A 26729-nucleotide genomic window follows, 5' to 3' on the forward strand; every position below is an offset into this window, starting at 1 on the left:
GGAGTACCATGAAAATGGATTTTGGGATAAAGCTATGAACTGATGTCAGGTGTTACGCGTGGAAAGCTAAGATCATTAATTAAGGGACCTAAACCCATGTTATGCTCTAGGTTCAAAAAAATATTTGACTACAATTCAAGTCACATATGTTAAAAAAATAAAATATGTATCTGGCAAGGTAGGAGTGAAACACATACCTGGCCTGCCAGGGCGATTTGTGGTGCTCTTACTACTGCCAATGCTGTCCCCTCTCGTTAGGATGGAGATTCCACTGAAGCTGCTGGCTTTGGTAACCGGAGGGCGCATATTGCGACAGGAGCCATCAGAGTCTGTGCTACTCCAGGGCCTGGGGTCTAGAGACTTCAATTGACTTTCAGTGCTGCTTTGCCGACTACTAGAGCCTCGACTCAGCAAGTCTCTGTTTCCTCTAAAGGGAATATATTGCTTATATCAGATGTCATAAAAAATGTATGCACATTACCATATTTCAAGAAAGTTTTTGCAGATGGAGCTTTTTAATCAGTCCTTCACACTTTGCACAAATATTAAAATCAGTTCTAGCTATAACTTTAAAATAGAAAAAAATATTCAATATGTTGTTACAAAACACAACCAGACAAAACAAACTCCAGATTATTATATTATGGTGTAGTTACTATTGTATAATTTAAACAAACCAAACAAATGTTAGAATTATAAAGGAAACACTGTTCTTTCTAGAATAAAAATTTGAATAATTAATTTGTCCAGGCTTGTCCAACTAAAGATATGGGTGCTACAATGCAGCCCGCCAATGCATTTCACCACCACTCCAAAAAAAATACTGTATTTGTCTGGACCAATATATACATGATACAATGCATCAGCAGAATACACAGTCCCCGGTGCAAGTGAAAAACATAGGGCTCTGCCAAACCCCTACTCACAAAAGGTTAAATAAACATGTCCAAAGCACCAATAAACAAACAAATCTTCGTTATTTGTTCACAGACGGTAAAAGCACTGCAGCTTTTCGGTATAACCCTCAATCATGCATAGAATATTCACAATATGGATCTCTTAATAGCACAACATTTTGCGCCCTTACAAATGGATTAATATCTCAATCTACTGGTCATTCTTCATATAATAATAAAATATATTACTATACATTGTTACCAAATATACAAAAGTATTATTTTGCAATATTGTACTCACTCATGTATTTCTATTCCAGCAGCTGGTCACTGTTTACTGCTTAATGATAATTTACATATGTCCCTAGAAAATAAGACAAAGTAAGACGTTACTTCTACAAAAAGACAGACCAATCATAATCCATATTAAGCCCTTTTGGATACATACAATCCAAATAAAAAAAAAATCCAGTAGATATCTTTTTGTTTAAGTAACTTTGCACCAATTCTCTGTGGCTTGACAGTATCAATGATTCTCCATCTAAGTTGACTGATTTGATTTCCTTTTTCAATACATTTTTTTTAGATACAGAGGCTTGAAGGTATGTGAATCTAATGTTTGAGTGATGTTGGCACATTCTATTTCTAACCATACCAGTGGTCTCTCCTATATACATGAAGGAATAGTGGCACTTGATCATGAATATAGCATCTGAAGTTTCACATAAAAAAAATGATCTTATACCTACAGTCACATCTGTATGTGAACTCAGAACCCTTGATAATCGAAGTTGATAACTCATGCAGCCTAGGCACCGGAAGAGACCAACTATTTTCCTTGTAATATATCTCTGTTGACATCTTTCTCAGATCTTACTCAAGTTGCTGACTCTGCTATGGGCCACTGGGAATTTTCTTGAATATATATATATATATATATATATATATATATATATATATATATATATATATATATATATATATCCCTGTTGCAATCTCTCAAAATGTGCCAATGCTGTGACACGAAGACCATTCTGTCACTTTTATCTATAGAAGGTCTCTCCTTATCCAAATTATTCTGTTTTTTCATTACCATTTCATCTAGACTTCTGTTTATATTAGCCTCGTCACTCACTATTCTTTTAACCATAAGTAATTGGCTTTTAGGTAAAGAATCAACCAGTTTACATGGATGGAACCTATCGTAACACAATAATGTATTTGTTGGTTTCTTTTGTGTATAGATAAAATACTATACCACTAGACACTCGTGTGTCTAGAAAAGATACTGATTCCTCACTAAATGTCAAGGAAAATTCCAGGCCTCTTACAGATGAATTAAAGGGATAGTAAAGTCTAAATTAAACTTTCATGATTCAGATAGGGCATGTCATTTTAAACAACTTTCTAATTTACTTTGTTCGCTTGTTATTTTTAGTTGAAAGCTAAACCTAGGTAGGCTCATATGCTAATTTCTAAGCCGCCTCTGCATTTGACCGTTTTTCACAGCTAGAGGGCGTTAATTAATGTGTTTCAAATAAATAACTTCACGTGAATAAGCACAATATTATCTAAGAGTCAGCACTAATTGACTGAAATGCAAGTCTGTCAAAAGATCTGAGATACAGAGGCAGTCAGCAGAAGCTTAAGTGCAAGGTAATTACAGAGGTAAAAAGTATATTTCTATAACAGTGTTAGTTATACAAAACTGGGGAATGGTAAATAAAGGAATTATCTATCTTTTTAAACAATAAATTTGTTGGTGTTTACTATCCCTTTAAGCTCTGATACAAATTTCTTAAGGGATCCTTTGTCACCCCACTATACGCCAAAAATATAATTGATAAAGCGCCACCAAGTGGCGCCATGTCGTCGGAACAAATCATTTTCATATATAATGTTATCTTCAATGATTTATAAACTAATTAGCGTATGATAGGGCAACGTTGGATCCCATAGCTGTAACCTTAATCTCTATATAACACTTGTCTTGGAAAAGGAAAGGAATAGTTCCAATATAAAACTAAAACGTAATAACTCTTCCACAAAATTGCTTTGTACCTCAGTATATTTCTTGTCAATCAAAACAACCTTTCTTATTATTTCTATACTGGTCTCATGCTTAATTGATTTATATAAACTCTTTAATAAATGGTATAGAGCAAAACATTTTCAGGGCTTTTTTTTTTTTTTTTTTTATAAAACCATCTTGTTGTTTCCATGAGGTATGAAGACATCTTCACTACCTCTTGCACAAGTTTGTCAGTAAAGTAGAGATATATAGTAAATCTATTTGTAGAAGTAACGTCTCACTTTGTCTTATTTTCTAGGAAGATATGTAAAATATCATTAAGCAGTAAACAGTGACCAGCTGCAGGAATAGAAATTACATGAGAGTGAGTACAATATGTAAATATTTTATTGTGTTGTAATATGAAGAATGACCAGTAGATGGAGACATTAATCCATTTGCAATGGCACAACATTTTGTGCTATAAAGAGAGGTTCATAGTGTGAATATTCTATGCATGATTAAAGGGACAGCCAATGCAAACAAATGTATTGTTTAAAAAAGGTAGATAATCCCTTTATTACCCATTCCCCAGTTTTGCACAGAAAACATGGTTATATTAAAGGGATGCTAAACCCAGAATGTTTTAGATAGAGCATGCAATTTTAACAAACTTTCAAATTTACTCCTATTATCAATTGTTCCTCATTCTCATGCTGTCTTTATTTGATAAATCAGGAATGTAGGCTTAAGAGCCGGCCCATTTTTTGTTCAACACCTAGGTAGTGCTTGCCAATTGGCGGCTAAATGTAGCAAACCAATCAGCAAGCTCTACCAAGGTGCTAAACCAAAAATGGGCCAACTCCTAACCTTACATTCCTGCTTTTTCAAATAAAGATAGCAAGAGAACAAAGAAAAACTGATAATAGTAGTAAATTAGAAAGTTGCTCTATCTGAATCATGAAAGAAAACATTTGGGGTAAGTAGCCCTTTAACACCTTAACGACCAAGGACGTGTCAGGCATGTCCTACAAAAAAAACAAACCTTAAGGACCAAGGACGTGCCAGACCGTAGCCGCTTCCAGCGTATTCTAGTGATGCCTCGATATTGAGGCATCACTGTAATACCTTTTTTAAGCATCCAATGCAGAGAGAGCCACTCTGTCGATCGTTGGTGGGTGGGAGCCATTGCAGGGAGGCGGGTGGGCGGCCATCACTGGAGGAAACTTGTCAGAGGGGGGCGGGACGGGTGGGAACGCTACACTATGGGACAATTTCTTAAGGGAAGGAGGGAGAAAGAAGGGGGTAAAATGTTATCTAAGGGATCTGGGAGGGGGTGGGAGGTAGGTTATTGAGAGGGGCAGCTACACTTTTATTGTCCTATTACTTGCAAAAAAAGGAAAGAACATGTAAACATTGGGTATTTTTAAACCAAGGCCAAAATTTAGAAACTATTTAGCATGGGTGTTTTTTGGTGGTTGTAGATGTGTAACAGATTTTGGGGGTCAACATTAGAAAAAGTGTTTTTTGTTTTTCATCATTTTATAAAAATTTAAAGTAAATTATAAGATATGATGAAAATAATAGTATCTTTAGAAAGTCCATTTAATGGCGAGAAAAACGGTATATAATGTGTGTGGGTACAGTAAATGAGTAAGAGGAAAATTACAGCTAAACACAAACACCGCAGAAATGTAAAAATAGCCCTGGTCCCAAACGGTCAACATGGAAAAGTGGTCTGGTCACGAAGGGGTTGATACACTTTATGTCTGTGATTACCTTGTATCTAAGCCTTTTCTGACAGCCCCCTGAACTCATGACTATCTATTGACTTGCATTTAAGCCAATTAGAGCTGTGTTGTTAGAATCCACGGGCGTGAACTCAATGTTATCTATATGGCTCACATGAACTAACTTCCCCTGTTGTAAAAAGCAAATACAAAAGCATGTGATCAAGGGGCTGTCTTTAGTGACTTAGAAACAGACAGAAATTTAGAGGCTTAAAGGTTATAAAGTATATTAATATAACCATGTTTTTTGTGCAGAGCTGGGGAATGAGTAGTTAAGGGACAGGAAACCCCAACATTTTCTTAATTCGGATAGAACATACAATTTTAAACAACTTTCTAATTTATTTCTATTATCAAATTAGCTTTATTCTCTTGTAATTATTTGTTGAAGAAACAGCATTGCACTACAGGCAGCTGGCTCAACATATCTAGTTAGCCAAATGACAAGAATCAAGTGTGTGCAGGCACCAAGCAGCAGCTAGCTCCCACTTGTGTAGCATATGTGCGTATTCTTTTTCAACAAGGGATACCAAGAGAGCGAAGCACATTTGAAAATAGAAGTGAATTTAAAAGTGACTTAAAATTACATGCACTAACTGAATCGTGTAGGTTTAATTTTGACTTTCCTATCCCTTTAAGTGTGATACTCAAAACATTGCAGTGTTTTTGCCATCTGTGACCAAAAAAACATAATTTATGTAAGAACTTACCTGATAAATTCATTTCTTTCATATTAGCAAGAGTCCATGAGCTAGTGACGTATGGGATATACATTCCTACCAGGAGGGGCAAAGTTTCCCAAACCTCAAAATGCCTATAAATACACCCCTCACCACACCCACAATTCAGTTTAATGAATAGCCAAGAAGTGGGGTGATAAGAAAGGAGCGAAAGCATCAAAATAAGGAATTGGAATAATTGTGCTTTATACAAAAAAATCATAACCACCACAAAAAGGGTGGGCCTCATGGACTCTTGCTAATATGAAATAAATGAATTTATCAGGTAAGTTCTTACATAAATTATGTTTTCTTTCATGTAATTAGCAAGAGTCCATGAGCTAGTGACGTATGGGATAGTAAATACCCAAAATGTGGAACTTCCACGCAAGAGTCACTAGAGAGGGAGGGATAAAATAAAGAGAGCCAATTCCGCTGAAAAATAATCCACAACCCAAAACAAAAGTTTTAATCTTAATAATGAAAAAAACTGAAATTATAAGTAGAAGAATCAAACTGAAACAGCTGCCTGAAGTACTTTTCTACCAAAAACTGCTTCAGAAGAAGAGAAAACATCAAAATGGTAGAATTTAGTAAAAGTATGCAAAGAAGACCAAGTTGCTGCTTTGCAAATCTGATCAACAGAAGCTTCATTCCTAAACGCCCAGGAAGTAGAAACTGACCTAGTAGAATGAGCCGTAATCCTTTGAGGCGGAGATTTACCCGACTCTACATAAGCATGATGAATCAAAGACTTTAACCAAGACGCCAAAGAAATGGCGGAGGCCTTCTGACCTTTCCTGGAACCAGAAAAGATAACAAAAAGACTAGAAGTCTTTCTAAAATCCTTAGTAGCTTCAACATAATATTTTAAAGCTCTTACTACATCCAAAGAATGTAAAGATCTTTCCTTTGAATTCTTAGGATTAGGGCACAATGAAGGGACAACAATTTCTCTACTAATGTTGTTAGAATTCACAACTTTAGGCAAAAATTTAAATGAAGTCCGCAACACCGCCTTATCCTGATGAAAAATCAGAAAAGGAGACTCACAAGAAAGAGCAGATAATTCAGAAACTCTTCTAGCAGAAGAGATGGCAAAAAAGGAACAGAACTTTCCAAGAAAGTAATTTAATATCCAGAGAATGCATAGGTTCAAATGGAGGAGCTTGTAAAGCCCTGAGAACCAACTTAAGACTCCAAGGAGGAGAGATTGACTTAATAACAGGTTAGATACGAACCAAAGCCTGTACAAAACAATGAATATCAGGAAGATTAGCAATCTTTCTGCGAAAAAGAACAGAAAGAGCAGAGATTTGTCCTTTCAAGGAACTTGCAGACAAACCTTTATCCAAACCATCCTGAAGAAACTGTAAAATTCTAGGAATTCTAAAAGAATGCCAGGAAAATTTATGAGAAGAACACCAAGAAATGTAAGTCTTCCAGACTCGATAATAAATCTTCCTAGACACAGATTTACGAGCCTGTAACATAGTATTAATCACTGAGTCAGAGAAACCTCTATGACTAAGAATCAAGCGTTCAATTTCCATACCTTCAAATTTAATGATTTGAGATCCTGATGGAAAAAAGGGCCTTGAGATAGAAGGTCTGGTCTTAACGGAAGAGTCCAAGGTTGGCAACTGGCCATCCGAATGAGATCCGCATACCAAAACCTGTGAGGCCATGCTGGAGCCACCAGCAGTACAAACAAACGTTCCATTAGAATTTTGGAAATCACTTTTGGAAGAAGAACTAGAGGCGGAAAGATATAGGCAGGATGATAATTCCAAGGAAGCGACAACGCGTCCACTGCCTCCGCCTGAGGATCCCTGGATCTGGACAGATACCTGGGAAGTTTCTTGTTTAGATGAGAGGCCATCAGATCTATTTCTGGAAGTCCCCAGATTTGAACAATCTGAAGAAATACCTCTGGGTGAAGAGACCATTCGCCCGGATGTAACGTCTGACGAATGAGATAATCCGCTTCCCAATTGTCTACACCTGGGATGTGAACCGCAGAGATTAGACAGGAGCTGGATTCCGCCCATAGAAGTATCCGAGATACTTCTTTCATAGCCTGAGGACTGTGAGTCCCACCTTGATGATTGACATATGCCACGGTTGTGACATTGTCTGTCTGAAAACAAATAAACTATTCTCTCTTCAGAAGAGGCCAGAACTGAAGAGCTCTGAAAATCGCACAGAGTTCCAAAATGTTGATTGGTAATCTCGCCTCCTGAGATTCCCAGACCCCCTGCGCTGTCAGAGACCCCCATACAGCACCCCAACCTGACAGACTCTCATCTGTTGAGATCACAGTCCAGGTTGGACGAACAAAAGAAGTTTTAAGCCATAAAGCTCTTCTAGCTAAAATAGCTTGAGACATATACCTGACATCAATTCTAATGATATCAAAGATGGCATCACAAATAAAGTGATTAGCATGTTGAAGAAGTTTAACAATGCTATGAGTATCATGGTCTGACACTTGTTGTGCTAACGTCTCCAACCAGAAAGTGGAAGCAGCAGCAACATCAGCCAAAGAAATAGCAGGTCTAAGAAGATTACCTGAACATAAATAAACTCTCCTTAGAAAGGATTCAAGTTTCCTATCTAAAGGATCCTTAAAGGAAGTACTATCCGCCGTAGGAATAGTAGTACGTTTAGCAAGAGTAGAGATAGCCCCATCAACTTTAGGGATTTTATCCCAAAACTCTAATCTATCAGATGGCACAGGGTACAATTTCTTAAACCTTTTAGAAGGAGTAAATGAAGTACCCAGATTATTCCATTCCCTAGAAATAGCATCAGGGACAGGAAAAACTTCTGGAATAACTATATGAGGTTTGAAAACCGAATTTAAACTCTTAGTAGATTTAGTATCAAGAGGACTAGACTCCTCCATATCTAATGCGATTAACACTTCTTTAAGTAAAGATCAAATAAATTCCATTCTAAATAAATAAGAAGATTTATCAGTATCAATATCTGAGACAGAATCTTCTGAACCAGATAAATCCTCATCAGAAACAGACAAGTTAGAATGATGACGGTCACTTAAAAATTCATCTGAAATATGAGAAGTTTTAAAAGACCTTTTACGTTTACTGGAAGGAGGAATAACAGACAGAGCCTTCCTAATAGATTTAGAAACAAATTCTTTAACATTAACAGGAACATCCTGAGCATTAGATGTTGAGGGAACAACAACAGGTAATGGAGTATTACTAATGGAAATACTATCTGCATTAGCAAGTTTATCATGACATTCATCACAAACTACAGCCGGAGGAACAGTTACCACAAGTTTACAACAAATGCACTTAACTTTGGTAGAACCAGCATCAGGCAGCGTCTTTCCAGAAGTAGATTCTGATCCAGGGTCAAGTTGAGACATCTTGCAATATGTAATAGAAAAAACAACATATAAAGCAAAATTATCAAATTCCTTAAATGATAGTTTCAGGAATGGGAAAAAATGCCAATGAACAAGCCTCTAGCAACCAGAAGCAATAAAAAATGAGACTGAAATAATGTGGAAAAAGGTGGAGACAAGAATGACGCCCACATTTTTTGGCGCCAAAAAAGACGCCCACATTATTGGCACTAAGTACAACGCCTATATTTTTTGGCGCTAAGAATGACGCCACATCCGGTGACGCCGAAAAATAACGCCCACATGTTTGGCGCAAAAAGACGTCAAAAAAACTTCCGGCGTCTATTAGGGCACCGGAAATGACAAATTTTTTGCACCAAAAATGACGCAATAAATTGAAGCATTTTCAGCCCCTGCGAGCCTAACAGCCCACAGGGAAAAAAAAGTCAATTGAAAAACTTTAAGGTAAGAAAATTGAATCATTCATATGCATTATCCCAAATAATGAAACTGACTGTCTGAAATAAGGAATACTGATTACCCTGAATCAAGGCAAATATAAGTTTAAACACATATATTTAGAACTTTATAAATAAAGTGCCCAACCATAGCTTAAGAGTGTCATAATAAAATAAGACTTACTTACCCCAAGACACTCATCTACATATAGTAGACAGCCAAACCAGTACTGAAACGAGAATCAGTAGAGGTAATGGTATATTTAGAGTATATCGTCGATCTGAAAAGGGAGGTAGGAGAAGAAATCTCTACGACCGATAACAGAGAACCTATGAAATAGACCCCGTAGAAGGAGACCATGGTATTCAAATAGGCAATACTCTCTTCACATCCGATTGACATTCACTGCACTCTGAGAGGAAAACCGGGCTCCAACCTGCTGCGAAGCGCATATCAACGAAGAATCTAGCACAAACTTACTTCACCACCTCCACGGGAGGCAAAGTTTGTAAAACTGAATTGTGGGTGTGGTGAGGGGTGTATTTATAGGCATTTTGAGGTTTGGGAAACTTTGCCCCTCCTGGTAGGAATGTATATCCCATACGTCACTAGCTCATGGACTCTTGCTAATTACATGAAAGAAAGGTAGGATTTTACTTTATTGGTGCTGTGGACATGTTTGCTCAGTATTTGTCTGCACCAAGAAGCAATTTTCAGTTCCTTGATAACCAGTATTTATGTTAAAGCAGAAAATGGATACAAGACGGACAGATAGGCGATACAAAATCTGTTGGGATCTGTACAATGATACAGGTGCATTACTGTATTAGGTTGCCAGACAGATACCAGTACAAGAAAAGACAAAAGCATATCACAAATCACAATTAAAATGATTGTTTATTCGAATGCTCTTCAAATGCATTAACATGATGGTAAATCCAAAAGCAAGATTGCTAAACGCACACGGCACAGCACTCTTCTTCAATGAGGTGACATTTCCACCTCTAAACCAATAGCCGTGCGTGTCATCTGACATTCTAGCATGGCTATTGGTTTAAAGGTGGAAACGTCACCACATTGGTAAAGAGCGATGTGCCGTGGGCCGCCAGAGGCACTGAGTTTAGCGATCTACTGCGGCACAGAGAGTGAGTTTAGCACCCTTTTTTTAGTAACGGATGACAAACTACAGTTTATTTTTAGTGATGGTGAATCCCAGCGTTTTTTAAACCCTCAGATTTACCATCACTTAAAGGGGTTATATATCATTTTTGATACACAGTAGTTCTAAAAACTTGCTCTTTGGCCATAAGAAGGAAAAAAATCCAACACTGCACTTTAATGAAATAACAATATAATTGAAATTTAGTTAGTAATCACTATTCACTTTGCAAACATCAATAAAAATTGTTACATTGAAAAACAAAGGGGGGTAAAAAAAAAAAAAAAAGTACGAACGGCGACAGGTTGACAGAACCATAGAAGAATTAACGTTTGAAATGGATGGAATTTAAAAGCATAACTCTGACTGGACAATATTAAATCTATTTTGGATTTTAAATTAGATGTAACCTTCACATCAATATTTCTCTGTAAGCATCGTTTGTGACTTCTTTTTTTACCAAACTGATACTGTAGAGATATTTTGGAAATTACTCATTTTAATATTATCTACACACAAATATAAATGGTGGATTTTGTTTTCATTTAAACATTTGCCCAATAATTATTCCAAAGGTAGGATATCAACAATAATCATACAAATAAGTTGAGAATCATATGTAGAATTTATTCAGTAAAGTATGTAGTTTAGAAAGATAGGTAGACAAAGACACAAAGCGAGAGGGACAGATTAAGAAAGACATAAAGATTAGAGGGACAGAAAGAAGATTTCCTCAACAATAACCTATGGAATGTACCGCAGAAGAGTGGAAAAAAGATTATTAAGAATATGAATCATTACACAAATGGAAGAGTGAAAGACTGACAATTCCTCTGAGTAGGCCTTTTACCAGGATACGTCGTCATGAAGACTTTTACTTTCTTTATTATGATCTCTGCATCTTTATTATAAGTATGGTAAGATCTTACAAAAGACCTTTGGAGAACCAGACATTGAAAATTGAACTATACAACAGAGAACCCAAGGAACTTGAATCAATCAGGACAAATGAGAAGGAATGAATAAATCTTGAAATGGGCACCCTTAAAAAACAAACAAACAAACAAAAAAACTGTTTATCAGAATTTTTCCAATAATGGCTCCAGTTAACTCCTTGATATTGGGACAGAAACTGGGAATCCAACCAAAACTGACCTATATAATGGCTTTTTCACACCTCTTAAAGGACCACTAAACACAGTAGTATAGCATAATCAATAGATGCATAATAAAGAGAACTGCAAAAGCACAGCCTAAATTTCAAATAAGTAGTAGATTTTTTTCTTACATTTTCCTTCCTAACGCAATCATGTGACAGCCATCAGCCAATCACAAAAAGCATATACCCTGTAAATCTTGCATATGCTCAGTAGGAGCAGGTGCCTCAGAAAAACAAAATGTATGCTTACCTGATAAATTTCTCTCTTGTGGTGTATCCAGTCCACGGGTTCATCCATTACTTGTGGGATATTCTCCTTCCCAACAGGAAGTTGCAAGAGGACACCCACAGCAGAGCTGTCTATATAGCTCCTCCCCTAACCCCCACCTCCAGTCATTCGACCGAAGACAAGTAAGATAAAGGAGAAACTATAGGGTGCAGTGGTGACTGTAGTTTTTAAAATAAAAACACCTGCCTTAAATTGACAGGGCGGGCCATGGACTGGATACACCACAAGAGAAAGAAATTTATCAGGTAAGCATACATTTTGTTTTCTCTTGTAAGGTGTATCCAGTCCACGGGTTCATCCATTACTTGTGGGATACCAATACCAAAGCTTTAGGACACGGATGAAGGGAGGGACAAGGCAGGCACTTAAACGGAAGGGACCACTGGCTGTAAGACCTTTCTGCCAAAAATAGCCTCCGAAGAAGCAAAAGTATCAAATTTGTAGAATTTAGAAAAAGTATGAAGCGAAGACCAAGTCGCCGCCTTACAAATCTGTTCCACAGAAGCCTCATTTTTAAAAGCCCATGTGGAAGCCACCGCTCTAGTGGAATGAGCTGTAATTCTTTCTGGCCAGCAGCCTCATAAGCTAAGCGGATTATACTTCTTAACCAAAAAAGGAAGAGAAGTTGCTGAAGCCTTTTGGCCTCTCCTTTGTCCAGAGTAGACAACAAACAATGCAGATGTTTGACGAAAATCTTTAGTAGCTTGTAAATAAAACTTTAAAGCACGAACCACGTCAAGATTTTGTAATAGACGTTCCTTCTTTGAAGAAGGATTAGGACACAGTGACGGAACAACAATCTCCTGATTGATATTCTTATTAGATACCACCTTAGGAAGAAACCCAGGTTTGGTACACAAAACTACCTTATCTGCATGGAAGATCAGATAAGGGGAATCACACTGCAAGGAAGATAACTCTGAAACTCTTCGAGCCGAAGAGATAGTTACCAAAAACAGAACTTTCCAAGATAAAAGCTTGCTATCTATGGAATGCAGAGGTTCAAACGGAACCCCTTGAAGAACTTTAAGAACTAAATTTAAACTCCATGGCGGAGCAACAGGTTTAAACACAGGCTTGATTCTAACTAAAGCCTGACAAAACGCCTGAACGTCTGGAACATCCGCCAGACGCTTGTGCAAAAGAAAAGACAGAGCAGAAATCTGTCCCTTTAAGGAACTAGCTGACAATCCCTTCTCCAATCCTTCTTGGAGAAATGATAATATCCTAGGAATCCTGACTTTACTCCATGAGTAACCCTTGGATTCACACCAATGAAGATATTTACACCATATCTTATGATAGATTTTCCTGGTGACAGTCTTTCGGGCCTGAATTAAGGTATCAATGACCGACTTGGAAAAACCATGCTTTGATAAAATCAAGCGTTCAATCTCCAAGCAGTCAGACGCAGAGAAATTAGATTTGGATGATTGAAGGGACCTTGAAGTAGAAGGTCCTGCCTCAGCGGCAGAGTCCACAGTGGAAATTATGTCCACCAGATCTGCAAACCAAGTCCTGCGTGGCCACACAGGAGCTATCAAAATCACCGAAGCTCTCTCCTGCTTGATCTTGGCAATCAGCCAAGGGAGCAGAGGAAACGGTGGAAACACATAAGCCAGGCTGAAGGACCAGGGCGCTGCTAGAGCATCTATCAGCGCTGCCTGGGGATCCCTTGACCTGGACCCGTAACAAGGAAGTTTGGCGTTCTGACGAGACGCCATGAGATCCAGTTCTGGTTTGCCCCATAGTTGAATCAGCTGGGCAAATACCTCCGGATGGAGCTCCCACTCCCCCAGATGAAAAGTCTGCCGACTTAGAAAATCCGCCTCCCAGTTCTCTACTCCTGGGATATGGATAGCTGAGAGATGGCAAGAGTGAACCTCTGCCCATAGAATTATCTTTGAAACCTCCAACATTGCCAGGGGGCTCCCTGTTCCCCCTTGATGGTTGATATAGGCTACAGTCGTGATGTTGTCCGACTGAAATCTGATGAACCTGACCGCAGCTAGCTGAGGCCAAGCCTGAAGAGCATTGAATATCGCTCTTAGTTCCAGAATGTTTATCAGGAGGAGTGCCTCCTCCTGAGTCCACGAGCCCTGAGCCTTCAGGGAGTTCCAGACTGCACACCAGCCCAGAAGGCTGGCATTTGTCGTTACTATAGTCCAATCTGGCCTGCGGAAGCTCATCCCCTTGGACAGATGGACCCGCGATAGCCACCAGAGAAGAGAATCCCTGGTTTCTTGATCCAGATTTAGTAGAGGGGACAAATCTGTGTAATCCCCATTCCAATGACTGAGCATGCAAAGTTGCAGCAGTCTGAGATGTAGGCGGGCAAACGGTACTATGTCCATTGCCGCTACCATTAAACCGATTACTTCCATATACTGAGCCACTGAAGGATGAGAAGTGGAATAAAGAACACGGCAAGAGTCTAGAAGTTTTGACAATCTGGCCTTTGTTAAGTAAATCTTCATTTCTACCGAATCTATCAGAGTCCCTAGGAATGAAACTTTTGTTAGAGGTGATAAAGAACTCTTTCCTTCGTTCACCTTCCACCCATGGGACCTCAGAAATGCCAGAACAATGTCCGTGTGGGACCTGGCAATTTGAAAAGTCGACGCCTGTATCAGAATGTCGTCTAAGTAAGGGGCTACTGTTATACCCCGCTGCCTTAGGACCGCTAGAAGGGACCCTAGAACCTTTGTAAATATTCTTGGTGCCGTGGTCAACCCGAAGGGAAGAGCCACAAACTGGTAGTGCCTGTCTAGAAAGGCAAACCTGAGAAAACGATGATGATCTTTGTGTATTGGGATGTGAAGATAAGCATCCTTTAAGTCTACGGTAGTCATATATTGACCCTCCTGGATCATAGAAAGGATGGTTCGAATAGTCTCCATCTTGAAGGATGAGACTCTGTGAAATTTGTTTAAGATCTTGAGATCTAAGGAAAAACATCAGTGTAAGTAGGTACATAGTATTTATCCAATCTACATAATTTCTCTGGGACTACAATAGTGTCACAGTCATCCAGAGTTGCTAAGACCTCCCTGAGCAATACGCGGAGGTGCTCAAGCTTAAATTTAAATGTAGACATATCAGAATCAGGTTGAAGTATCTTCCCTGAATCAGAAAAATCACCCACAGATTGAAGCTCCCCTGCTTCAGCTTCAGTACATTGTGAGGGTGTATCAGATATAGCCACTAAAGCGTCAGAGAGCTCTGTATTTATTCTAGTCCCAGAGCTGTCTCGCTTTCCTTGCAATCCTGGCAGTTTAGATAATACCTCTGTAAGGGTATGATTCATAATTGCCACCATGTCTTGCAAGGTATACGCAATGGGCGCGCTAGATGTACTTGGCGTCCCCTGAGCGTGATTTATAGGTTCTGACACGTAGGGAGAGTTAGACGGCATAACTTCCTCCTTGTCAATTTCTTCTGGTGATAAATTTTTTAGAGCCAGAATATGGCCTTTGTAGGGATGAAGGGAGGGAACAAGACAGGTACCTTAAATGGAAGGCACCACTGCTTGTAAAACCTTTCTCCCAAAAATTGCCTCCGAAGAAGCAAAAGTATCGAATTTGTAAAATTTGGAAAAAAGTATGCAGCGAAGACCAAGTCGCTGCCTTACAAATCTGTTCAACAGAAGCCTCATTTTTAAAAGCCCATGTGGAAGCCACTGCTCTGGTAGAATGAGCAGTAATTGTTTCAGGAGGCTGCTGGCCAGCAGTCTCATAGGCCAAACGGATGATGCTTTTCAGCCAAAAGGAAAGAGGTAGCGGTCGCCTTCTGACCTCTCCTCTTACCCGAATAGATAACAAAGAAGTTGTTTGTCTGAAATCCTTAGTTGCTTGTAAATAGAACTTTAAAGCACGAACCACATCAAGATTGTGTAACAGACGTTCCTTCTTCGAAGAAGGATTAGGACACAGAGAAGGAACAACAATTACCTGGTTAATATTCTTAATAGACACAACCTTAGGAAGAAAACCGGGTTTGGTACACAAAACTACCTTATCTGCATGGAACACCAGGTAAGGTGAATCACACTGTAAAGCGGATAACTCCGAAACTCTTCGAGCAGAAGAGATAGCTACCAAACACAAAACTTTACAAGATAAAAGCTTAATATCTATGGAATGTAAAGGTTCAAACGGAAACCCTTGCAGAACTGAAAGAACTAAATTCAGACTCCATGGCGGAGCCACAGGTCTATAAACAGGCTTGATTCTGACTAAAGCCTGACTAAATGCTTGAACGTCTGGTACCACTGCCAGACGTTTGTGTAAAAGAATAGACAAAGCAGATATCTGTCCCTTTAAGGAACTAGCTGATAATCCTTTCTCCAATCCGTCTTGGAGAAAGGACAAAATCCTGGGAATCCTAACCTTACTCCATGAGTAACCCTTAGATTCGCACCAAAAACACAATTTATGCTTACCTGATAAATTTATTTCTCTTGTGGTGTATCCAGTCCACAGATCACCCATTACTTGTGGGATATTCTCATTCCCAACAGGAAGTTGCAAGAGGACACCCACAGCAGAGCTGTTATATAGCTCCTCCCCTAACTGCCATATCCAGTCATTCGACCGAAAACACGCAGAGAAAGGAGAAACCATAGGGTGCAGTGGTGACTGTAGTTTAAATAAAAAAATTACCTGCCTTAAAATGACAGGGCGGGCCGTGGACTGGATACACCACAAGAGAAATAAATTTATCAGGTAAGCATAAATTGTGTTTTCTCTTGTAAGGTGTATCCAGTCCACGGATCATCCATTACTTGTGGGATACCATTACCAAAGCTAAAGTACACGGATGAAGGGAGGGACAAGGCAGGTACTTAAACGGAAGGTACCACTGCCTGTAAAACCTTTCTCCCAAAAATAGCCTCCGAAGAAGCAAAAGTATCAAATTTGTAGAATTTTGAAAAAGTGTGAAGCGAAGATCAAGTCGCCGCCTTGCAAATATGTTCAATAGAAGCCTCATTTTTAAAGGCCTAAGTGGAAGCCACAGCTCTAGTAGAATGAGCTGTAATCCTTTCAGGAGGCTGCTGGCCAGCAGTCTCACAGGCTAAGCTGATTATGCTTCTTAGCCAAAAAGAAAGAGAGGTAGCCGAAGACTTTTGACCTCTCCTCTGTCCCGAGTAGACAACAAACAAAGCAGATGTTTGACGAAAATCTTTAGTAGCTTGTAAGTAAAACTTTAAAGCACGAACCACATCCAAATTGTGTAATAGACGTTCCTTCTTTGAAGAAGGATTAGGACACAAGGATGGAACAACAATCTCTTGATTGATATTCTTGTTAGATACCACCTTAGGTAAAAACGCAGGTTTGGTACGCAGGACTACCTTATCCGTATGGAAGATCAGATAAGGAGAATCACATTGTAAAGCAGATAACTCGGAGACTCTACGAGCCGAGGAAATAGCTACCAAAAAAAGAACTTTCCAAGATACAAGTTTGATATCTATGGAATGAAGAGGTTCAAACAGAACTCCTTGAAGAACCTTAAGAACCAAATTTAAGCTCCATGGTGGAGCAACAGGTTTAATTACAGGCTTGATTCTAACCAAAGCCTGACAAAATGCCTGAACGTCTGGAACATCTGACAGGCCCTTGTGCAAAAGAATAGACAGAGCAGAAATCTGTCCTTTTAAGGAACTAGCTGACAATCCTTTTTCCAAACCATCTTGGAGAAAGGATAATATCCTGGGAATCCTGACCTTACTCCATGAGTAACCCTTGGATTCACAACAATAAATATATTTACGCCAAATCTTATGGTAAATTTTCCTTTTAACAGGCTTTCGTGCCTGTATTAAGGTATCAATGACTGACTCTGAGAAGCCACGCTTTGATAAAATCAAGCGTTCAATCTCCAGGCAGTCAGTCTCAGAGAAATTAGATTTGGATGGTTGAAAGGACCCTGAAGTAGAAGGTCCTGTCTCAGAGGCAGAGTCCACGGTGGAAAGGATGACATGTCCACCAGATCTGCATACCAGGTCCTGCGTGGCCACGCAGGCACTATCAAAATCACTGATGCTCTCTCCTGCTTGATCTTGGCAATCAGTCGAGGGAGCAGAGGAAACAGTGGAAACACATAAGCCAGGTTGAAAGACCAAGGCGCTGCTAGAGCATCTATCAGCGTCGCCTTGGGATCCCTGGACCTGGATTCGTAACAAGGAAGCTTGGCGTTCTGGCGAGACGCCATGAGATCCAGTTCTATTTTGCCCCAATGATGAATCAATTGTGCAAACACCTTCGGATGGAGTTCCCACTCTCCCGGATGAAAAGTCTGACGACTTAGAAAATCCGCCTCCCAGTTCTCTACACCTGGGATATGGATAGCTTATAGGTGGCAAGAGTGAATCTCTGCCCAGCGAATTATCTTTGAGACTTCTAACATCACTAGGGAACTTCTTGTTCCCCCTTGATGGTTGATGTAAGCCACAGTCGTGATGTTGTCCGACTGAAATCTGATGTACCTCAGAGTTGCTAACTGAGGCCAAGCCTGAAGAGCATTGAATATCGCTCTCAGTTCCAGAATATTTATTGGGAGGAGTGTCTCCTCCTGAGTCCACGATCCCTGAGCCTTCAGGGAGTTCCAGACTGCACCCCAACCTAGAAGGCTGGCATTTGTTGTTACAATTGTCCAATCTGGCCTGCGAAAGGTCATACCTTTGGCCAGATGGACCCGAGATAACCACCAGAGAAGAGAATCCCTGGTCTCTTGATCCAGATGTAGTAGAGGGGACAAATCTGTGTAATCCCCGTTCCACTGACTGAGCATGCATAGTTGCAGCGGTCTGAGATGTAGGCGTGCAAACGGCACTATGTCCATTGCCGCTACCATTAAGCTGATTACTTCCATACACTGAGCCACCGAAGGGCGCGGGATGGAATGAAGAACACGGCAGGAATTTAGAAGCTTTGATAACCTGGACTCCGTCAGGTAAATTTTCATTTCTACAGAATCTATCAGAGTCCCTAGGAAGGAAACTCTTGTGAGGGGGGATAGAGAACTCTTTTCCTCGTTCACTTTCCACCCATGCAATCTCAGAAATGCCAGTACTATGTCCGTATGAGACTTGGCAATTTGGAAGTTTGACGCCTATATCAGGATGTCGTCTAAATAAGGGGCCACTGCTATGCCCCGCGGCCTTAGGACTGCCAGAAGCGACCCTAGAACCTTCGTAAAGATTCTTGGGGCTGTAGCTAAACCAAAGGGAAGAGCTACAAACTGGTAATGCCTGTCTAGAAAGGCAAACCTGAGAAACCGATGATGATCTTTGTGTTTCGGAATGTGAAGATAAGCATCCTTTAAATCCACTGTAGTCATATATTGACCCTCCTGGATCATAGGAAGAATGGTACGAATAGTTTCCATCTTGAATGATGGAACTCTGAGGAATTTGTTTAAGATCTTTCGATCCAAAATTGGTCTGAAGGTTCCCTCTTTTTTGGGAACCACAAACAGATTTGAGTAAAAACTCTGTCCCTGATCCTCCTTTGGAACTGGATGGATCACTCCCATAACTAGGAGGTCTCGTACACAGTGTAAGAATGCCTCTCTCTTTATCTGGTTTGCACATAACTGTGAAAGGTGAAATCTCCCTTTTGGGGGGGAAGCTTTGAAGTCCAGAAGATATCCCTGGGATATAATTTCCAATGCCCAGGGATCCTGGACATCTCTTGCCCACGCCTGGGCGAAGAGTGAAAGTCTGCCCCCTACTAGATCCGTTACCGGATAGGGGGCCATTCCTTCATGCTGTCTTAGAGGCAGCAGCAAGCTTTTTGGCCTGCTTACCTTTGTTCCAGGTCTGGTTTGGTCTCCAGACCATCTCGGACTGAGCAAAAGTTCCCTCTTGTTTTGCATTAGAGGAAGTTGATGCCGCACCTGCCTTGAAGTTTCGAAAGGCACGAAAATTAGACTGTTTGGCCCTTGATTTGGACCTGTCCTGAGGAAGGGCATGACCTTTTCCTCCAGTGATATCAGCAATAATCTCCTTCAAACCAGGCCCGAATAGGGTCTGCTCCTTGAAGGGAATGTTAAGTAGCTTAGATTTTGAAGTCATGTCAGCTGACCATGATTTAAGCCATAGCGCCCTGAGCGCCTGAATAGCAAAACCAGAATTCTTAGCCGTTAGTTTAGTCAAATGAACAATGGCATCAGAAACAAAAGAATTGGCTAGCTTAAGTGTTCTAAGCTTGCCAAGTATGTCATCCAATGGAGTCTCTACCTGTAAAGCCTCTTCCAGAGACTCAAACAAGAACGCCGCAGCAGCAGTGACCGGAGCAATGCATGCAAGGGGCTGTAGGATAAAACCTTGTTGAACAAACATTTTCTTAAGGTAACCTAATTTTTTATCCATTGGATCTAAAAAAGCACAACTGTCCTCGACAGGGATAGTAGTACGCTTTGCTAGAGTAGAAACTGCTCCCTCCACCTTAGGAACTGTCTGCCATAAGTCCCGTGTGGTGGCGTCTATTGGAAAATTTTTCTAAAAATAGGAGGGGGAGAGAACGGCACACCTGGTCTATCCCATTCCTTATTAATAATTTCTGTAAACCTTTTAGGTATTGGAAAAACATCAGTACACACCGGCACTGCATAGTATTTATCCAGTCTACACAATTTCTCTGGCACTGCAATTGTATCACAGTCATTCAGAGCAGCTAAAACCTCCCTGAGCAACACACGGAGGTGTTCAAGCTTAAATTTAAATGTAGAAATGTCAGAATCAGGCATCTTTACTGAGACAGAAATATCACCCACAGACTGAAGCTCTCCTTCCTCAGCTTCTGCATATTGTGAGGCAGTATCAGACATGGTTCTTAAAGCGTCAGTATGCTCTGCATTTCGTCTAACCCCAGAGCTATCTCGCTTACCTCTAAATTCAGGTAGTCTGGCTAATATCGCTGACAGTGTATTATCCATGACTGCCGCCATGTCTTGTAAAGTAATCGCTATGGGCGCCCTAGATGTACTTGGCGCCATTTGAGCGCGAGTCCCTTGAGCGGGAGTCAAAGGATCTGACACGTGGGGAGAGTTAGTCGGCATAATTTCCCCTCGACAGATTCCTCTGGTGATACATTTTTTAAAGACAAAATATGATCTTTATTGCTTAAAGTGAAATCAGTACATTTGGTACACATTCTAAGAGGGGGTTCCACCATGGCTTTTAAACATAATGAACAAGGAGTTTCCTCTATGTCAGACATGTTTGTACAGACTAGCAATGAGACTAGCAAGCTTGGAAAACACTTTAAATCAAGTTAACAAGCAAATATAAAAAACGGTACTGTGCCTTTAAGAGAAACAAATTTTGTCAAAATTTGAAAAACAGTGAAAAAAGGCAGTAAATCAAACGAAATTTTTACAGTGTATGTAATAAGCTAACAGAGCATTGCACCCACTTGCAAATGGGTGATTAACCCCTTAGTTCAAAAAACGGATCAAAAAAACGATAGACATTTTTTAACAGTCACAACAAACTGCCACAGCTCTGCTGTGGCCCTACCTTCCCCAATAAACGACTTTGGAAAGCCTTTGAGCCCTTTAGAGATGTCCTATAGCATTCAGGGGACTTCTGAGGAAAGCTGGATGTCTCAGTCTGTAATTTTAACTGCGCAAAAAAAGCGCTAAAATAAGCCCCTCCCACTCATACTACAACAGTGGAAAGCCTCAGGAAACTGTTTCTAGGTAAAATTTAAGCCAGCCATGTGGAAAAAACTAGGCCCCAATAAAGTTTTATCACCAAAGCATATATAAAAACGATTAAACATGCCAGCAAACGTTTTATATTGCAATTTTATAAGGGTATTAACCCCTGAGAGTAAGCATGATACCAGTCAATTACATTAATCCGGTATCAGCAGCATTTTCTAGCATTTTCCATTTCTAGAAAAAATTGTAACTGCACATACCTCATAGCAGAGTAACCTGCACGCCATTCTCCCGCTGAAGTTACCTCTCTCTTCAGACATATGTGAGAACAGCAATGGATCTTAGTTACAACCTGCTAAGATCATAGAAAACTCAGGCAGATTCTTCTTCTATTTACTGCCTGGGATAAAATAGTACAACTCCGGTACTATTTAAAATAATAAACTTTTGATTGAAGATAAAAAACTAACTATTTTTCACCACTCTCTCTTACTACCTCCATGCGTGTTGAGAGTTGCAAGAGAATGACTGGGTATGGCAGTTAGGGGAGGAGCTATATAACAGCTCTGCTGTGGGTGTCCTCTTGCAACTTCCTGTTGGGAATGAGAATATCCCACAAGTAATGGATAATTCGAGGACTGGATACACCTTACAAGAGAAAAAGATATTTTTGCCAAATCTTATGGTAGATTTTCCTGGTGACAGGCTTTCTAGCCTGAATCAGGGTATCAATAACCGACTCAGAGAAACCACGCTTTGATAGCATTAGGTGTTCAATCTCCAAGCAGTCAGACGCAGAGAAATTAGATTTGGATGTTTGAAAGGACCTTGTATTAGAAGGTCCTGCCTCATTGGCAGTGTCCATGGTGGAACAGATGACATGTCCACTAGGTCTGCATACCAAGTCCTGCGTGGCCACGCAGGCGCTATTAGAATCACCGAAGCCCTCTCCTGCTTGATTCTGTCAACTAGACGAGGGAGGAGAGGAAACGGTGGAAAAACATAGGCCAGATTGAAGGACCAAGGCGCTGCTAGAGCATATATCAGCACCGCCTGGGGATCCCGGGACCTGAACCCGTAAAGAGGAAGTTTGGTCTTCTGACGGGACGCCATCAGATCCAATTCTGGAGTGCCCCATAGCTGAGTCAGCTGGGCAAATACCTCCGGGTGGAGTTCCCACTCCCCCGGGTGAAAAGTCTGACGACTTAGAAAATCCGCCTCCCAGTTGTCTACTCCTGGGATGTGAATTGCTGAGAGATGGCAAGAGTGATCCTCCGCCCATCTGATTATTTTGGTTACTTCCATCATTGCTAGGGAACTTCCATCATTGCTAGCGATGATTGACGTAAGCTACAGTCGTGATGTTGTCCGACTGAAATCTGATGAATCTGGCCGCAGCTAGCTGAGGCCATGCCTGAAGCACGTCGAATATCGCCCTCAGTTCCAGAATGTTTATCGGGAGAAGAGCTTCTTCCCGAGACCATAAGCCCTGAGCTTTCAGGGAGTCCCAGACTGCACCCCAGCCCAACAGACTGGCGTCGGTCGTTACGATGATCTACTCTCGTCTGCGGAAACACATTCCCTGAGACAGGTGATCCTGAGACAACCACCAGAGAAGAGAATCTCTGGTCTCCTGGTGCAACTGTATTTGAGGAGACAAATCTGCATGATCCCCATTCCACTGTTTGAGCATGCATAGTTACAGTGGTTTGAGGTGTACCCGTGCAAAAGGGACTATGTCCATTGCCGCTACCATTAGCCCGATTGTCTCCATGCACTCAGCTACAGATGGCAGAGGAATGGAATGAAGAGCTCGGCAAGTGGTTAAGAGTTTTAACTTTCTGACCTCCGTCAGAAATATTTTCATTTCTACCGAGTCTATTAAGAGTTCCTAGGAAGGAAACTCTTGTGAGGGGGGAGAGAGAACTCTTTTTGATGTTCACCTTCCACCCGTGAGACCTCAGAAAGGCCAATACAATTTCTGTGTGAGACTTGGCTCTTTGGAAAGTCGACGCCTGAATTAAGATGTTGTCTAGATAAGGCGCCACTGCTATGCACCGCGGTCTTAGAACCGCCAGGAGGGACCCTAGCACTTTTGTGAAAATTCTGGGAGCAGCGGCCAACCCGAAAGGAAGAGCCACAAACTGATAATGCTTGTCCAGAAAGGCGAACCTGAGAAACTGGTGATGATCTTTGTGGATAGGAATGTGCAGATACGCATCCTTTAGATCCACGGTAGTCATATATTGACCCTCCTGGATCATTGGTAAGATTGTCCGGATGGTCTCCATCTTAAATGATGGGACTCTGAGGAATTTGTTTAGAATTTTGAGATCCAGGATTGGTCTGAAAGTTCCTTCTTTCTTGGGAACCAGAAACAGGTTTGAGTAAAAACCCAGCCCTTGTTCCGCAGTTGGAACTGGGTGGATCACTCCCATTGTATGTAGGTCTTCTACACAGCGTAAGAACGCCTCTTTCTTTGTCTGGTCTGTAGACAAACGAGAAACGTGGAACCTTCCCCTTGGAGGTGAGTCCTTGAATTCTAGAAGATATCCCTGGGATACAATCTCTAAGGCCCAGGGATCGTGTATGTCTCTTGCCCAGGCCTGAGCGAAGAGAGAGAGTCTGCCCCCTACTAGATCCGGTCCCGGATCTGGGGCTACCCCATCATGCTGTCTTGGAGGCAGCTGCAGGCTTCTTGGCCTGTTTACCCTTGTTCCAGCCCTGGTAAGGTTTCCAGGCTGGCCTGGGTTGTGAAGCGTTACCCTCTTGCTTTGTAGCAGGGGAGGATGAAGCGAGGCCGCTCCTGAAATTCCGAAAGGAACGAAAATTATTTTGTTTGTTCTTTATCCTAAAGGACTTGTCCTGAGGGAGAGCATGGCCTTTTCCCCCAGTGATTTCTGAAATAATCTCTTTCAATTCAGGCCCGAAGAGGTTCTTTCCTTTGAAAGGGATGTTCAAGAGTTTGGATTTTGACGACACATCGGCCGACCAGGACTTTAGCCATAGCGCCCTGCGCGCTAATATGGCGAAACCTGAATTCTTTGCCGCTAATTTAGCTAGTTGGAAAGCGGCATCTGTGATAAAAGAATTAGCCAGTTTCAGAGCCTTAATTCTGTCCATAATGTCCTCATATGAGGTCTCCGCCTGGAGCGCATCTTCTAGCGCCTCGAACCAGAAAGCAGCTGCAGTAGTTACATGAACAATGCACGCAATAGGTTGGAGAAGAAAACCTTGTTGAACAAAAATTTTCTTAAGGAAACCCTCTAATTTTTTATCCATAGGGTCTTTGAAAGCACAACTGTCTTCAATTGGTATGGTTGTGCGTTTGGCAAGTGAAGAAACAGACCCCTCCACCTTAGGGACCGTCTGCCACGAGTCCCGCATGGGGTCAGATATGGGGAACATTTTCTTAAAAACAGGAGGGGGAGGGGGCAGAGCTAGCCAGCCATCGATGCAGCAGTGCTTTTGAAGAGCTCCTGAGAGAAAAAGTTTTTAAACTGGCAAAAAGTGATCTATATAGACCTGAAAGGCTATTACTAAGCACAGAGTAGTACCCTCAGCCTGGACACTCGAATTCAGCTTGCAAACCGCAAAGTTTTGGAAGTCGGAATCCGATCCGGACCTGAGCTCCAGAAGAAAACTAGGAGAGTCCGGGGCTGCGGCCTACTCCGGACCGGAAAGTTGCACCGGAGGCCTTCAAACATCACTGAGGCCATAATACCGGCCACGACTAAGATACACAGTGAACAATTACCCCCAATTAATCAACAAGAACGGCTGCAATCACTGTAAAAGGAAAGCAGGAAAAAACGGGATTTGGCGCGAACCGCCATTTTCAAGGTACGCATTTAAGCACTCTCTGACATCTTAACACACAAATACTTTCTGGACATCTGGGACATTATAAGAGACTAGTTGGGGGTATGTAAGACATTACATTCAGCTGCAATTAAGCAAAGAGAGAGACCTGAAAACGCCTCACAAGTCTGCAGCATACCACATACATTATTACTTGCTCCCAGGCTGCACTAATTTCAGAGCTGAACATACAACTTGGGCACTAGCTTTAACGCAATATCTCTCCTAGTAGAGGGGGGGGGGGGGGAAAGTCATCGGAAGCTAGCCTGCAACCTGGAGCAGTCTGGAACTGTCTTTGCCTGCCTCCACCAGCTACACTACACTGTTAATTACTTGTGAAAAAATAGCACTCCCTCCTCACCCCTTTCCTGACAGTTAGCCTGCTGGTGGGTCATATCCAAAATCCCCTGCCCGTGATGGTCCTGTGAGGACAGACTCCCCAGGGGAGGTGAGTGCTAACTGAAAATTAACTGAACCCAGAAAATAGAGACTTTCTATACTTTTTCCTGGATGATCTACATCACATAAATGGACTCTAGATAGGGTGATTTATTACTTATAAGGGCTGATTCCACCCGCTGCTCTCTCATCCTTTAGCCCGCAGCAACTGAGGCGACAGGGAAAACAAGAGAGGTGATTACTGCAGGCCCTAACTCATCTCACCCTATCAGGAAAGATTGTCTTTTATATGCCAAACTCCCTCTACTCTCAAGCACTAATGGATATAATAAATGCTTAAATGATCTAGATGAAGATTACTTCGGGCATGTCTGTGTAAAGTCAAGGGGCAGAGTGGCTCTCTGAAAGATTAAGGCTCCCAGGGCTGCTACGTAGCTATCAGAGCGATAGGTTCTCAAAAGCACGGAAACCTCAGCACCAACCAACACTCCCTGCTTTGGGAAGATACATCTAGAAGATGAAAAGCCGCACGCAATCGGTTAAAGAGTGCCTTTCCAAGTCACAACAGAAAAAGAAACAGGCTATGCTAGACCTATCTCAACGGATGGAACAAGAAGAAGACACAGAGGATCCCCCCATTGTCTCCCAGAAATCAACCTCCTCCAATGAGGCCCTCTTAAAGCAGATAAAACAAATGTTTCATGAAGAAATGAGAGCGGCCCTTTCAGAATTAACACAAGAGATTGCTGACATTGGTGAGAGAACTTCAGCAATTGAGGATAAAGTCGATGACTTAATAGAGGAGATCCCAGAGTTACAAGCAACAGTGAGCGCACAACAAGCGCAAATACAAAAACTGGAGGACCACCTGGAAGATCTGGAAAACCGATCTCGGAGATCGAACATTCGCATACGCAACTTACCTGAAAAATATAA

At 41.2% G+C, this 26729-nt stretch overlaps 1 protein-coding gene across 1 annotated transcript in view; it reads right to left on the reverse strand.

The window, feature by feature from the left end:
- Positions 1-202: 202 nt before the first annotated feature.
- R3HDM2 (R3H domain containing 2) overlaps positions 203-26729 on the reverse strand; it is a 150974-nt gene continuing 124447 nt past the window's right edge. The window contains exon 5 of the mRNA XM_053708181.1: positions 203-427. Coding sequence (XP_053564156.1) covers positions 395-427 — 33 coding nt within the window. The 3' untranslated portion in view covers positions 203-394. The remainder of the gene's footprint in view (positions 428-26729) is intronic.

Source organism: Bombina bombina, chromosome 3 (genome assembly GCF_027579735.1).
Source record: "Bombina bombina isolate aBomBom1 chromosome 3, aBomBom1.pri, whole genome shotgun sequence".
In the NCBI taxonomy this organism is placed as follows: domain Eukaryota; kingdom Metazoa; phylum Chordata; class Amphibia; order Anura; family Bombinatoridae; genus Bombina; species Bombina bombina.